This window comes from Panthera leo, chromosome E1 (assembly GCF_018350215.1).
Source record: "Panthera leo isolate Ple1 chromosome E1, P.leo_Ple1_pat1.1, whole genome shotgun sequence".
NCBI lineage: Eukaryota > Metazoa > Chordata > Mammalia > Carnivora > Felidae > Panthera > Panthera leo.
The window spans coordinates 36,016,765-36,032,933 of record NC_056692.1 but is presented as its reverse complement, the minus strand read 5'-3'; the positions used below and the strand labels follow the sequence as shown (position 1 = coordinate 36,032,933).

Sequence of the window (16,169 nt, the reverse complement as noted above, 5' to 3'; positions counted from 1 at the left end):
CACGGCCCTGAAGTTCACCTGTCTCGTGTAAAAATGAGACCGACCAACACTGAAGGCCCGCCATTGTTCTGAGCTTTGAAGGGCATAATGAAACTCATTCATTCCTTTCTCCATCAGACGGGTTTTGAGTATCAATTGTGAGCCGACCCCCCGGTTAGTGCCCGCGGGCGACAAAACCGTCCCGCCACTCCAGGCGACCATTCACTCAGCCGGTCAATGAATCGTACCCACTCTGAGCGGCCCTGTGCGAAACTCGAGGAGTAGCAAAATGACCAGCATGCGGTCGCCTTCCTCGGGAGCTAATAAGTGGCTGCTAGGCACCAGCACTCAGGTAGGGTGTCAGAAATCCTCTGACTTCCTTCTTCGCAGAGCCCCCCGCCTCTTGGCCAAAGGCACTGTTGTCATCGGACCAGGATGCAAAGCTGGCTTGATCGGTCTTCCAAAGAACATCTCTCAGAAGGCTCACCTATGACAACAGGATCCGCCAGAAGCACTTGCGCCCCCTGTGGGCCACTCGGAGCTCCTCCCACGGGGGACAAGTTGCCTGCTGGCCAAGGTGACAATGGAGGTGCGGGGAGTGGCTGGAGTCACCAAGCACAGAGGTGATTCGATTACCCGAGAACCTGCCAACGGGCCCACAGCCAAGGAGAAGTGGAGGGCACGTCCCGGTGGTAAAAATAGTCACGATGAAAAAGCCACCCACAGGGGGAGAAGAGACCTACCTTCAGGGGGACCCCAGACAGCACCCGGAGTGAGAGATGGGCACAGGCCCGGCCACCCATCAGCTCTCCAGAGTCATTTCTTGTCTGCCCCTCAGGGCAGCAACGAACATCCTGCTTGGCTCTGGGTCTAGACACCCGGAGACCACAGCCCGGCAATGCCAGGCAGAGCTGGTGTTAGAGCTTCTGGCTGATCAAGCTGAAAAACAGCAAACACGTCGTCGCTTCGCCAACGCTTCCCTTCCAGCATGGTCATGGGGTTAAATTGAGAAGGGTGATGGGTGTGACAGCCTTGTGTAAGCAGTGACTTTTTACTGCAGGCACATGGTAAGCACAATGCTTTACCAATGTGATTAGTCCGGGAAAGCAGAGGATCCCTTTTCTAGCCGTTTTCAGAAAGCCGTCATCTGTAATCGTAAATCCTCGGGGCATTTCTTTCTACCCTTTTTGGACTTACCTGGTTTGAGTGATTGGACTATAGCATTTTTCTTTTAGTCACACGGCCTGGTATGCATTTCTGTCTTAAGTCCTCTTGGGGACCCAGCAGGATATAATTACATACATACCGCATCAAAATAGAAACCTTGGTCATTTGGCAAGCGTTCTGCATGCTGTTGTTTTGTTTACTTAAAAAAAAAATGTTATAGGGGCGCCTGGGTGGCTCACTCGGTTGAGCGAGGGTCGGACTTTGACTCAGGTCATGATTTCACGGTTCCAAGTTCGAGCCCCACATGCTGACTGCTCAGAGCCTGGAGCCTGCTTCAGATTCTGTGTCTCCTTCTCTCTCTGCCCCTCCCCTGCTCATGCTCTGTCTCTCTCCGTCTCAAAAATAAATAAACGTTAAAAAAAATTTAAAAAAAAATGTTACCTTTGCAATGTAAGCTAAGTGCTGGTAAAATACAGGACAGTCACACTGGGGCTGAACCACAGAAGGCTGCCCAGCACTGCGCCTGGCCTATGAAAAGGGTCCTGCGATATTTTCATCTGAAATGCACTAGATTCTTCCAGGCACAGAGGTGGGCCCACAGGTCTCTTAGAGAGAGGGATTCAACCCACTCCAGCTTCCCTCCCCGCGTCTTTTGCCAGAACCGAGTGGGTGAGGCGGTGGGTGGAGGCGGGGCCAAGGCAGAACCTGCCCTTGAGGGTATGTGAGCTGTAGGCTGGCGGTTTGGCTCAGGCTCGCGTGCGCCCAGTTTTTCACGGGGAGGAAAATGGAGGGGCCGCGGTGACAGGGAGGCTAGAGGTGACCGCACGGATTTTGTTGTTCTTTAAGGGGATCATAGATGTCCTATTACCATCCGAGGACAAGGAAAAGAGGTCCCAGACAGAGGCTGGGAGACGGGGGAGAGAAGCGCGGGGGTGGGGTGGGGTGGGGTGGAGCCTGACCGCAGCTCCGGGCAGGGTGCGCTCCGGGTTCCGAGCGCGCAGCGAGGACCGGCTCCGGCAGCCCGGGGAGGAGACAAGCGCAGGTGACACCGTGACCACCCGCGCTCCCGTCCAGCCTTTCGCAGCCCCTGGCCATTCGGAGGTCTGCGTCACGCGCTGAAGCCACGCGCTCCCGGGCACGGAGGGCCCCTCTGCCACCTCGGACCGCCGACGCGGTGGTGACTGGCGCGCTGGGGACGCCAAATGCGCCACTCGCCGGAGGGGCTTCCCAGTCCCTCAGACTCCGTTCCCACCCAGCTCCTCCACCTACTAGCCGATCGCCCCGTGGTGCCTCAGTGTCCCCGCCCTAAAAAAGTGGGGCAAAGCGCAAAGAAAACGTTTAGCGCCCGGCCGGTCCCTAGGAGGTATCGCGAGCAGGGGCTGCGGACTTTATCACCACCTTCTCGAGTTCTCCAGGGCGTGGGCCCGCGGCGGGTCTGTTGGCGCGAGGGTCAGTGGTCCCCAAACGACGGCACAGATGCTTGGGCGGACCCGGAGAGCCGCAGGTGGGCGGGGACTGCCCAGAGCTCTCCAGCCCCGTGCACCTGCCCGGATCCCAGAAATTTGCCTCTGGCAGTCGGCGCGGCGAGGGGGGAAGGGGAGCCCCCGTCCTGCTCGACGGCCGCCGGGTCCCTGCGAGGCGGCGGGATTCGAGATGACTTGGTGCAGGCGAGTGTTGCGGGCGGTGGGGCGCGCCGTCGGGGAGCCGGCAGGTGCGGGTGCGGCCGAGGACGCCAGGGAGGGGGCCGCGGTCTCCGGGTGGGGCCCGACCCGTCCCCGCCTAGGTGAGGAGGGCAGCTGGAACGGGGACGCGACGCTGTGGCCAGCCCCTGCTCTTTCTGGAACGCTGCGCCCCCCTCCCCGGGGAACCCTGGTTTCCCCAGCTGGAAAATGGGACGTGGACGTTGCGTCTTGGTCCCGGGGAAGGTGTCCCGTGGATGTCCCGAGCGTGGGATTTTGCCCCAGGGGACCGCGGGCTCTGCACGGACGGGAAGCCGAGGCCGCGCGCGTCCCCTCCGCGGCTCAGACGCCAACCGGCGCTGTCGGGGGGGGGGGGGGATTTTAGAAAGTCGGGTTTTCGGAGCGTCTGTTCTGTCGCCAGGGCGCAGTGGAGCCTGAGAACTGGTGCAATCAATAATGCGGAGAAGTGGGCTGGGAAGTCTAATTTCATTTTTGTAGCCCGCCCCCCCCCCCCGCCCGGCCCCGAAGGATCAAAATCAAAACACATTCTGTGCCCTTTTACCCTCAACGTTTATTTTCTCCGAATTTTTCAATACTAGAACAATCCTTAACACTGACAAGGAAGGCATCTTGCGAAAATCTTGCAAAAGCGCGTCCGTGAGATGATTGATGTTTTCTAAGCATGAACGGGAAGCACGGGGTATCCAGAAGATGTGACGGAGGGAGGGGAATGTTCTGGCTCCGGCTTGGCTTTCGTTCCAGGCGTTCGGGCTCCTTCCGCCCCCCCCCCCCCCCGCCCCATTCTTTAGTGTGTGACCCAGAAGTCCTGGCATCAGGCTAGGTGCCAACGAATTATAGCTGGCAAGGCCTCGGCAAATGTGACTTTCCCTTCACACAAAGACAGCTGTAATGCAGAAAAGGTCTTGGGTTTTAATGGATGGTGTTTCCTCTCTTTATAACCCTGGGACCTTAAGGCTGCTGGCCTTTGTCACCATGATGGAACTAATGTTTCTTTTTCAGAAGAAACTTTTTTTTTGAGAGAGAGAGAGAGAGAGAGAGAGAAGAGGGGCTCACCTTAAGCAGGGCTTGTGTTTTTTGTTTGTTTTTACCCAGTGAGGTGGCGCCAGCTCGCCCAATGCGAGGGACTCAGAAACCTTGAGATTATGACCTGAGCTGAAGTTAGATGCTTAACCCGCTGAATCACCCAGGGGCTCAAGAAACTAATTCTTTAAAAAAAAATTTTTTTTTAATGTTTATTTATTTTTGAGAGAGACAGAGACAGAATGCGAGTGGGTTAGGGGCAGAGAGAGAGGGAGACACAGAATCGAAGCAGGCCCCAGGCTCCCAGCTGTCAGCACAGAGCCGGACGCGGGGCTGGAACTCATGAGCTGTGAGATCATGACCTGAGCTGAAGTCAGACGCGTAACTGACTTGAGCCACCCAGGCGCCCCAAGAAACTAATTCTTTTAATCTTTTATTTGCTTTTTAGTTTCTTCCTTTCCTTTCCTTTCCTTTCCTCTCCTCTTGTCTCCTCCTTTTTCTTTTTTCTTTTCTTTTCTTCCTTCTTTCTTTTTTTTTTCTTTTCCTTCCTTCCTTCCTTCCTTCCTTCCTTCCTTCCTTCCATCCTTCTTTCCCTTTCTTTCTTTCCTTCTTTCTTTTGAAAATTTTCTTGTCTTTTTTATTAAGTAATCTCTACACCCAACTGGGGGCTGGAACTCACCACCCAGAGATCAAGTCACATGCTCCCCTGACTGAGCCAGCCAGGCACCCCTAGTTTCCTTTTTTCAATTAAAAAAAAAAATGTCTGATTTTGACAGGAGTATTTCTGATTTTGTCCAAGACAGGGTAGTTCGCCCCAACACGGGAAATAATCATTATAGTGTCAGCCGCTAAGCTCCGTAAACTGGTGAGTTCATGTCATTTCATACACTAGGCTTATTTATGTGTGGACCCTGTTCGAGATTGACCCAGTACTGCTCACAGCGGCACCCTCCTCTTGTGCCCACTCTACAGTTGTGGAGACTGAGGAAAGAAGTTGCCCAAGGAATACACTGGAAGAGGCAGGTTGGGATTCAGCTCCATGTGAGGCTACAGCTGATGCTTTTTGATTGCATGGGGCATTTTGGTCATAATATTTCACTCGACAAGTGTTTGATAATCTATTATGTGCTAGGCATCGTGGTAGGTCCTGGGCACACAACTGTCCTCACCTCTCGGAGAAGCGGTGACCCTAGCGTATTTGTCGTTCTCAGCTACTCATTTTTAAATCTTTAAAAAATGTGTATTTATTTTTGAGAGAGAGACAGACCACGAGTGGGGGAGGGGCAGAGAGAGAGGGAGACCCAGAATCCGAAGCAGGCTCCGGGCTCCGAGCTGTCAGCACAGAGCCCCATGTGGGGCTCGAACTTGGAAACGTGAGATCATGGCCTGAGTCAAAGTCCGACGCTTAACCAACTGAGCCACCCAGGCGCCCCTCAGCTACTCATTTTTTTTAACACCCCCATCCTCTACAGGACAGAATCATTTTCAGCAAAAAGCGTGTAATAATAATGATTATTCTCTTGCTTTTCATTTTAAGATCATTAAGAAGACTGTCATTTCTAAAGATACCAAAATTGGGTAGAATATGTTATGTATGAATTAAAATTCGCACCCACCAAACAAAATACCACCCCTGGCAGTTTGTGCTGTGTTGCTGTTTTAAATTTTAAGCACTAGTGGGGCTCCTGGTTAAATGTCCTCCCCTCTTGATCTCACAGTCTTTTGGGTTCAAGTCCCAAGCTGGGCTCTGTGCTGAGCGTGAAGCCTACTTAAAAGAAAGAAAGAAAGAAAGAAAGAAAGAAAGAAAGAAAGAAAGAAAAAGAAAGAGAAAAAGGAAGGAAAGGGAGAAAGGAAAGAAAGAAAAGAACGCAAAGAAAGAAAAAAAAAGAAAGAAAGAAATGAAGGAAGGGAGGAAAGGAAAGAAAGAAAGAGGAAGGGAGGAAAGGAAAGAAAGAAAGAAAGCAAAGAAAGAAAAAGAAAGAAAGAAAAAGGAAGGAAGGGAGGAAAGGAAAGAAAGAAAAGAAAAGAAAGAAAGAAAAGAAAGAAAGGAAAAGAAAAAGGAAGGAAAGAAGGGAGGAAAGGAAAGAAAGAAAAGAAAGCAAAGAAAGAAAGAAAAAGAAAGAAAGGAAGGAAAGGAGGGAGGAAAGAAAAGAAAGAAAGAAAGAAAAAGAGAAGAAGGAAGGAAGGGAGGAAAGGAAAGAAAGAAAAAATAAAAGAAAGAAAGCAAAGAAAGAAAAAAGAAAGAAAGAAAGGAAGGAAGGGAGGAAAGGAAAGAAAGAAAGAGAAAGGAAGGGAGGAAAGGAAAGAAAGAAAGAAAGCAAAGAAAGAAAAAGAAAGAAAGAAAAAGGAAGGAAGGGAGGAAAGGAAAGAAAGAAAAGAAAAGAAAGAAAGAAAAGAAAGAAAAAGAAAAAGGAAAGAAAGAAGGGAGGAGAGGAAAGGAAATAAAGAAAAGAAAGCAAAGAAAGAAAGAAAAGAAAGAAAGGAAGGAAGGGAGGAAAGAAAAGAAAGAAAGAAAGAAAAAGAGAAGAAGGAAGGAAGGGAGGAAAGGAAAGAGAAAAAATGAAAGAAAGGAAAGAAAAAAGAAAGAAAGGAAGGAAGGGAGGAAAGGAAAGAAAGGAAGGAAGGGAGGAAAGGAAAGAAAGGAAGGAAGGGAGGAAAGGAAAGAAAGAAAGGAAGGGAGGAAAGGAAAGAAAGAAAAGGAAAGAAAGAAAGCAAAGAAAGAAAGAAAGCAAAGAAAGAAAGAAAAAAAAATTAAGCGCTAATGAAAAGGTCCGCAGTCACACGGAAAGACAATTAAAGTGACTGAAGTTTGGTTTATTCATCTTTAAAATAGGTGATGGGGAGATAGGAGCTTGCTCGGGTCACTCCAAGCGTCGACCCGGTATTGTAGTACTTCCGGGAATGGTGCACCCTCTCGGGGACTAAAAAAAAAAAAAAAAAAAAAAAAGTGTGCTATTTGTGTTTATATCACATCCACTGCTTAAATGGAGGAGGAGTAGGTAATACCACCTGGGTTAGAGCCAAGCCACTCCCTGAGCCAGCCTGAACAATTCCCAGCGCTCTCCATTTTACTCTGGTTCCAGGCTTATCTTTGAAAGGAACCTAGGGGGGGGTCCCCGAACAGCTCAGTCGGTTGTGTCTGTGCCATGATCTCGCTGTTCAGGAGTTCGGGCCCCGCATCAGGCTCACTGCTCTCAGCACAGAGCCCCCTTTGGATCCTCTCTCTGCCCGTCCCCTACTTTCTTTCTCAAAAATAAACATTAAAAAAAAAAAAAAGGGAAAGAAATCTATGTAGCTGAGCGAGGTGTGTGTTGGGAGCCGGCTGTGTAACTGAGTTGTTCACGTCAAATTCCACGAAGAATATAATTTTTATAAAGGATAGACAATAAATGGCGCTAATTTGAAGCTCGAATGGATTATTAAAACATCAAAGTAAGTGCAACGGTTGCTTGGAACTTAGACCAACGGTTCTCAATCTTTTTGGTCTCAGGATCCTTTACGTTCTTAGAAATTACGGAGGACCCCTCCCTCCCCCCCCCAGGGAGCTTTTGTTTATGCGAGTTGTATCATTCCCATTACCACATGAGACATTAAAGCTGAGGAAGTTTAAAAGATGTATTTGTGAAGTTATTAAAAACATGGGATGCCTGGGGGGCCCAGTGGGTAAAGTATCCAACTTTGGCTCAGGTCATGATCTCATGGGTTGTGAGTTCGAGCCCCGCGTCAGGCTCTGTGCTGACACCTCGGAGCCTGGAACCTGCTTCGGATCCTGTTTCCCTCTCTCTCTGCCCCTCCTCCACTCATGCTCTGTCTCTCTCTCTCTCTCTCTCAAAAAGAAAATAAACATGAAAGAATTAAAAAAAAAAAAAAACCAATCATCAACCTACCAGATGTTAACATAATGCATTTTATTTTTTTTTCTTTAAAAAAAAATTTTTTTTTAATGTTTATTTGTTTTTGAGACAGAGAGAGACAGAGCATGAACAGGGGAGGGTCAGAGAGAGAGGGAGACACAGAATCTGAAACAGGCTCCAGGCTCTGAGCGGTCAGCACAGAGCCCGACGCGGGGCTCGAACTCACGGACTGTGAGATCGTGACCTGAGCCGAAGTCGGCCGCTTAACCGACTGAGCCACTCAGGCGCCCCAACATAATGCATTTTAATGAAAAATTAATCATTTGAAGGCTTGACCGGGACTGACACCCTTCCTAGGTGACTCATGGGATTATTGGCCGGAGGCTTTGCTGTGTCTCTACATGGCACTTCATGGGCAACTCACAACACGACAGCGAGCTTCCCTAGAGCTAATTACTTGAGAGGAAACGCGTCACCAAGGCGAAGACCACAGTGGTGTTTACTATCTAATCTCAGAAGTGACTGATTTTTCTTTCTGATCGTGTCTTTCTCAGGTTTTCATAAAACGGTTATGTTGTTTCACAAAATAAGTTGGGGAGTATTCCCTCTCTTCCTATTCTCTGGTCTTCCAAAGAATAGAATTTTCTATGCTTACAGAAAATGAAATAAAAATGAAAATGTGGCATTAAAATTATAATTATACCATTTGGATTATTCAGAATTTTCTCTTTTTGCCCGTGTCCGCTTTTCTAAGTTGTATTTTTTCTCGTTCCTCCGTGCTTTCAAATTTATTGGTACGAATTGTTAATTTTATATTCTCTTATTGCTTCTTTAATGGCTGTAAGATTCTAGCGATGCCCTCAATGTTCCTGCCATTGGCGATTTGTGCCTACTCTTGTTTTTTTCTTGATCCCGCCAATGGATTTATTAATTTTATTGGCTTTTAAAAATAAAACAACTTTGGCTTTGATGATCCTTTGTAGTGTATATTCCTATCTCATTAATTTATGCCCTCACATTTAATACTTCCTCCTTTCTGTTTTATTTGATCCTAATCTGCTCTTTTTTCTAAACTCTGAGATAGATGTTTGGTTTCCCAACTCAGATTTTCATCTTTCCTAATGTAGGTGTTCAAGCCCTGTAAATGTCTCCTTTTTTTCCTTCCCACTCCCCAGTGATGTCCAGTGCTAACAATCTGATGATATATTTGCTTTTATTTTTACACAAATAGGATCCTACCATATATGCTATTCTGGAACCTACTTTGTTTTTCTTTAAGACATAATTTATTTTTATTATTTTTTCAAGTTTATTTCTTTTGAGACAGAGAGAGAGAGAGAGAGAGCACAAGGAGGGGAGGGTTGTCGGCACAGAGCCTGATGTGGGGCTATATCCCACGAACCGTGAGATCGTGACCTGAGCCGAAGTCGGACGCTTCACTGACTGAGCCACCCAGGGGCTCCTCGCCGGAGCCTTTTGTCACGGGTGCAGAGGCCTGCATGACTGAACAGCCTTCAACCCTTACACCATCAAACAAACTGAACCATTTGCGAGTTCGACAAAGAGGAGAGGAGGTGCTCCCCCAGGTTGGTTGAAAACACAGGCAAAGAAATGAATAGCTTCTAAAAACAATTGTTTAAAACTGTGCGGTAGCCAGGCCCTCTCAATGTGGAACCTCTTCCTCTGCGACCTCTTCGTCAGGCTTCAATGCTTCATCCCTAGGATGAAGCCAGACTTATTTTGAATGGTCACGTTTACCATCATCATATATGATATATTTTTAAATTTTTTTTAAAGTTTATTTATTAAAAAAAAATTTTTTTTAATGTTTATTTTTGAGACAGAGAGAGACAGAGCGCGAGCAGGGGAGGGGCAGAGAGAGAGAGAGGGAGACACAGGATCCGAAGCAGGCTCCAGGCTCCGAGCTGTCAGCGCAGAGCCGGACGCGCGGCTCGAACTCCCGAACCGCGAGATGATGACCTGAGCCGAAGTTGGACGCTTCCCCGACTGAGCCACCCAGGCACCCCAAAAGTGTATTTATTTTGAGGGAGAGAGAGAGAGTGCATGTGTACGAGCTGGGGAGGGGCAGAGCGAAAGGGAGGGAGAGAGAGAATCCCAAGCAAGGCTCCATGCTATCAGCGCCCCACGACCGTGAGATCGTGACATGAGCCAAAACCAAGAGTCAGACGTTTAACCCACGGAGCCACCCAGGCGCCCCTGCTACTTTTCCACGTAACAAGTTTAAGAGCCTCTTGTAATGTGCAGGGCGCTGTGACACAGGCATCGGGAAACAAAAGCGAATCAGGCCCCCTCTGCACCATCCAACCCCCTCTGTCCACACCAGCGCTTTTTAGCCTCTTTTGCAGCCACGGACCCCCCCTTGAGAACCTGATGAAGACTGTGGCGGTAGGAACAGGTGCCCGTGCGACGTCCTGCAGTGAGGAACGCGGTCATCCCTTACTGTACTCTTCTCATTCATCCTGGAGGAGAAGGCACCCTCCCGGTGCCTCTCAACACCCTCACCTCGGTTTTTGACAGATGAGATAATGTGCTCAGAGAGATGATGTCACAAGCGCGCTCAGCTGGAAGCTGGAAGAACGCTGACCAGAATCCGGGCCCACGACTTGTGCTGTTTTGCCCCAAACGGCGTGGGTGACCGGTGTGATATGCCGCGAGCAAGGCGTACCCACGATCCCAGGCTCCTCCGTCCAGAGATGAAACGTCCTGACCCGTGATCAGGAAGGATGACCTTTGTATTTGGACATTTTTACATTTGGGAAAGGATTTCCCTCCGGTCTCTCCCTCTCCCCTTCTCCCCCTCCTTCTGTTCCCCTTCTTTCTCACCTAGAACCCTTGTGTTTATACGACTAGTCTCCGCCCCCATCAAGTGATGGATTCCTGGAGGAAAGAGACAAGAGTTGGTTTGTTTCCGTTTTCCCCCTGCTGCCTCCGGCGGGGCGCCCGGGCTGGTCGGCACCTGCTGTGGCCTGCGGGCAAGTTCATCCTCTGCAGGAAGAGATTGGAGGCGGAAGCTTTTAGTAAATGTGTTGGCCTTCAGCTCACGCTCTGCCTTCAGAGATGATCTCTGTTACTCACATGCCTGGCCTCCTCCTGACATTCACCTTAGCCTTGGGGGGCGGTGCTGACCCACAATGGCAGGTGGTGGGGGCCGGACTTCGAAAAAGGGGCTTAGGGAGGGTTATCACGTCGCGCTGAAATGCCCGTTTTATGAAGGCTCAATGTGTTTTTAAGGAAATGGTTGGCGAGACAGAGGGTTACGGCTGGCAGGTCATTGGGGACTTTATGGAAAATGCGTAATAGTACGCTTCTAAGTACTGCTCTCCAGCCGCCTCCCAGGGCCTCTGCCAGGTGCTATTTTCGTCTTCCTTTAGGTCACGCCATTGTCCAGTTTCCATTGTGGTTTCTTCTTGGGCCCGCGGTTACTTAGAAGCGTATTTGTGAATTTCCCAAGTCAGGGATTTTTCTAGTTATGTTTTTGTCGTTCGCCGCTAGCTGCACGGCGTGGGGACCAGAAAATATGCGCTATGTATGTTCTTTGAAATTTTGGACGCTTGTTTTCTGACCCAGCATTTGTAATGTTCTGTGTGTGTTTAATTTTTTTTTAATGTTTATTTATTTTTGAGAGAGACAGACAGAATGTGAGCAGGGGAGGGGCAGAGAGAGAGGGAGACGCAGAATCCGAAGTAGGCTCCAGGCTCTGAGCCATCAGCACAGAGCCCGACGCGGGCCTGGAACCCACGACCCGCGAGATCATGACCTGAGCCCAAGTCGGACGCTTCGCGGACTGAGCCACCCAAGCGCCCCATGTAATGTTCTGTGTACGTTTCAAGGAATGTGTATTCTGCCGTTGTTACATGTACTATGCTGTATGTTCTTTATATCAAGTTTGCTGATTGCCTGGTTCAAGTAATCTGAACGCTTGCTAATTTTTTTATTTGCTTGCTCCTTGGTTAGGGAGGGAAGTGAGTTAAAAATCCCTCACCATGGTTCCAGATTTGTCTGTTTCTCCTTGTCATGCTTTCACTCTTTTGCGTTTCGTATTTTGAGGCATTATGAGAAAAAGGAGTTGTTACCTCTTCTTGTGAACTGAATATTTTACAACTTTGAGGTATCAGTGTTTGGCTTTTTGTCTTTAAAATCTGCTTCCTCTGATGTTAATCTAGCGAGATCAACTTTATCTTGGTTACTTGGTATATTTATCTTCCTTATTATTCTCAGCATTTCCATATCCGTGTGTGTTTTTGACGTTTCTCTTGCAAAACCGCATGTGACTGGGCTTCTTTTTTCCATGTGGCCTGACTATTCCTTGCATTTTAACTGGAGCATTTAATTGATTTGCATTTATGTAATTACTGGGGTGGTTGGTTTAAATCCAGCATCTCACGGAGAGCTTTCTATTTGTTTTACCTGATCTCTGTTCTTTCCTTTCTTGCCCCTTTTTGATATCGATTCTTTTTTTATTATCCCCTTTGCCTGACTCTGACCTTGAAACTTACTCACTATTTATACTATTTCCATAGTATTTATGCTGTAGATCATAACATACTTTTGACCTATGAAAGTCTAGAATTACTTGGTATTTTTAATCCTGTTGGGCAATGCAAAGACCTTGTCACACTTCTAGTCTACTTACTGCCTTTCCTGAGTTACTTTCCTTTCCTTTTTTTTTCCCTATGATATACAAAACAGTATTATTGCTTTATGCAGTCAGTAGTGACCTAGATTTACCCACTTATCTGCCATTTTGATTTCTCTTCATTCTTTCCTTATGACCTTCCCTTCCATCTGGGATAATGTGCCTGCGGGAGCTCCTTTAGTGGGAGTATGCTAGTGACAGATTCCCTCAAACCTTGTTCATCTGAAAATGTCTTTGTCGCGCCTTTATCCTTGAATATTTTTTTCTGGTATAGAAGATATATATTTCTTAACATTTATTTATTTTTGAGAGACAGAGCATGAGCAGGGGAGGGGCAGAGAGAGGGAGACACAGAATTGGGACCAGGCTCCAGGCCCTGAGCTGTCAGCACAGAGCCCGACGCGGGGCTCGAACTCACGGGCCCGGGAGATCATGACCTGAGCTGAAGTTGGCCGCTTAACCGACGGAGCCACCCAGGCAACCCCTGAAAAAATTTTTTTTAACGTTTATTCATTTTTGAGAGACACAGAGAGAGCAACTCATTATCTTGGTAGCCACCCAAGTCCTTCACGCAGATGTGTTCGTTTTCCTTCCGTTTTTCTAGTTCTCATCGGTGGGCTGAACCAGGAGAGCAGGTGGAATCCGCAGGCATCGGGTGCGGGCGCCGACGCTAAGAGTGGGGTGTGGCTAACTTTAATTGAGCTCAAGAAAATAGGGGCGCCTGGGTGGCTCAGTCGGTTGAGCGTCCGACTTCAGCTCAGGTCACGATCTCGCGGTCCGTGAGTTCGAGCCCCGCGTCGGGCTCTGGGCTGATGGCTCAGAGCCTGGAGCCTGCTTCCGATTCCGATTCCGTGTCTCCCTCTCTCTCTGCCCCTCCCCCATTCATGCTCTGTCTCTCTCTGTCTCAAAAATAAATAAACATTAAAAAAATTTTTTTTAAAAATAAAAAAAGAAAATAAAGGAGGTATTACTGGTGCTCAATATTGTGAAGCGATTCATAGTTATTATTATATAACGGCAGGTGATCCTCGGAGAAAAATGGGGGTTACGGGCACTGACCTCCCCCTTTCACCTCCTGTGTAGTCGAAAATCCATGTATCACTTTTGACTCCCCCCCCCCCCCCCCAACTTAACAGTTTACTGTTGACTGGAAGTCTTACCGATAGCATAAACGGTTTGACACATACTTTATATGTATGCGTGTTAGGCAATGTGTTCCTTTTTTGGTTGGGGAGAGAGAGAGAGCAGGTAAGAGTGAGGGCGAGCAGGGGAGGGGAGTGGGGGTGCATGGGGGGAGAGAGAGAGAGAGAGAGAGAGAGGATCTCAAGCAGGCTCAATGCTCAGCATGGAGTCCCATTTGGGGTTCAAGCTCACGACGCTGGGCTCATGACCTGAGCCGAGATCAAGAGTTGGGACACTCAAGTGACTCAGCCACCCATGCACCCCCAAAGTTATATTAATTTCAATTTTTTTTTTTACCTCTCCCATGAAACAAATATATATATTTAAAGTTTTTATTAATTTATTTTGAGAGAGAGAGAGAACAAGCAGAGGAGAGGCAGAGACAAGGGGAGGGATTCGTGTGATAAAGCAAACAGAAATTATGAGATTACTTTCTCACTCGGTAGGCAAATCCTGACTAACCGGCTTCCGTTGTCTGCTGAGACGTGGGGCCATCTGGACCAGCCCTGCTAGGGTACAAGAGCCCCTGAGGGCCGGGAGTGACACCATCTTCTGACTCGGGACCCAGGAGGTTCCTCCAGTTTCTTCCTGGTCCCAAAGTTCTGTACCTGGAATATGAGAACTGCTCGGCAGGGGTAAATAGCTTTATGGGACTTGAAGGGACAGGTTGCCATCAGCCGACACGGGTGACCGACTCATTGTTCCTCAAATATGGTCCCACCAGAATAGCAGCCTCATACAATTACAATTTGAACCGGTCCCCACGTAAGAACGTGAAGAGTGCAATTTTAACATCGTAGGACATTTGTAGTTATCTGATAAAAATTTGGCTGCTTAATATTTGATTGGTAATCTCTCACCAACCAGTTCTGCTTCATGACTGAATCGCAAATGCTGTCCTTAGCTGGAACCAAGGTTTGGTAAAATCAGAACTCCAAAGCTGAGACGGGGGTGATCACATGGTCGAACTTGAGTAAAGGTTAAGTAAAGGTGTATTTTCTGCCGGTGTTTCTAGAACGTGATTAGTTTAAACATGTCTGTCTTTGTCTGAATGTCATTTTATTGTTATTTTTAAAATTGTTTTTGAGAGAGAGAGAGAGAGAGACAGAGCGTGAGCGAAGGAGGGGCAGAGAGAGAGGGAGACACAGAACCCGAAGCAGGCTTCCAGGCTCCGAGCCGTCAGCACAGAGCCTGACGCGGGGCTCGAACTCACGAACCGCGAGATCATGACCTGAGCCCAAGTCAGACACTTAGCTGACTGAACCAGCCAGGTGCCCCTGAATGTCATTTTTAGAAGATGCAGATGTTACAGAAATCTATAACAACAGAGTGAAAATTCCACGTGAACCTTTTATATATATACTCAAGTATTTCTGGGCTTTGGTTTATTCCATTCACCTATTTGCTTATTCTGGAATCAGTATTATGCTTTTAATAACTGTAGCTTTCTAATAGTTTGTCCGTGAGTTCGAGCCCCGTGTCGGGCTCTGTGCTGACAGCTCGGAGCCTGGAGCCTGCTTCGGATTCTGTGTCTCCCTCTCTCTCTGCCCCTCTCCTGCTTGTGCTCTGTCTCTCTCTCTCTCTCTCTCTCTCTCAAAAATGATATAATATTTTAAAAAATTTTAAAAAGGAATATGTTGACTGAAAAATTCCTCACTGTAATCTGATTCTTAGCATTGACTATAATTAATAACTTGTCACTTCAGATATTTTTTCTGTGACTCTATGCTTTAAATATGCATGTAGTGTTGTATTCAGTCCAATAAGGTCTTAGTGTTTTAAAGGATTTATACTATGTCTATTCAGTCGTCTGCTTTTTAAAAAAATTTTTTTAATGTTTATTTATTTTTGAGAGAGAGAGAGAGGCAGACTGCGAGCAAGGGAGGGGCAGAGAGAGAGGGAGACACCGAACCGGAAGCAGGCCCCAGGCCCTGAGCTGTCAGCCCAGAGCCCGACGCGGGGCTCGAACTCGTGAACTGTGAGATCATGACCTGAGCTGAAGTCGGACGCTGAACCCACCGAGCCACCCAGCCGCCCCTCAGGGATTTATTTGCTTTTCAAAATAAATGGCATTTCAGTATTTATTCAGCTGTTTAAAGTCTCACACTAGGGCTTTACAAGCTGTTGGACATTTGACAAATTATTTCTCCTGAAGAACCGTAACGCACATTCCCAGACAGTATAAATATATAATGGAACTAGTATTAATGTATATCATTATTTATAAATGGATTATCAAGTACGGCTCAGTTCATTGCCAGAAATTCACTTCCTTTTTTTTTTTTTTTTTTTTTTAAAGAAGGAGAGGCTGGGAAGAGGGGAAAAAATTCACACTTCAAACAAAAATAGTAGTGGTAAACAACTTCCGATAGGTCTGTAAAAGGAGATGTTCAGAAATTTTATGATTAAACTTCATTTTAGTTTCAATAACAAAGCCTCACTGGCCTTTCAGAAATAGTTACTAAGTTAAAGGATATATTCTACATGTTTTGCACAAGACAAAAGGCAACCTTTCATTAAAAGTAGGAATAACGCCTGGGGCGCCTGGATGGCTCAATTAAGCATCTCGACTCTTGATTTCAGCTCAGATTTCAGATTTGATCTCACAGT

The 16,169-nt window shown here is 47.5% G+C and overlaps 1 protein-coding gene across 1 annotated transcript in view; it reads left to right on the top strand.

The window, feature by feature from the left end:
* Positions 1 to 268: 268 nt before the first annotated feature.
* Positions 269 to 16,169, top strand: part of B4GALNT2 (beta-1,4-N-acetyl-galactosaminyltransferase 2) — a 42,385-nt gene continuing 26,484 nt past the window's right edge. Inside the window, exons 1-3 of the mRNA XM_042914477.1 lie at positions 269 to 331; positions 2,562 to 2,650; positions 2,705 to 2,857. Coding sequence (XP_042770411.1) covers positions 269 to 331; positions 2,562 to 2,650; positions 2,705 to 2,857 — 305 coding nt within the window. The remainder of the gene's footprint in view (positions 332 to 2,561; positions 2,651 to 2,704; positions 2,858 to 16,169) is intronic.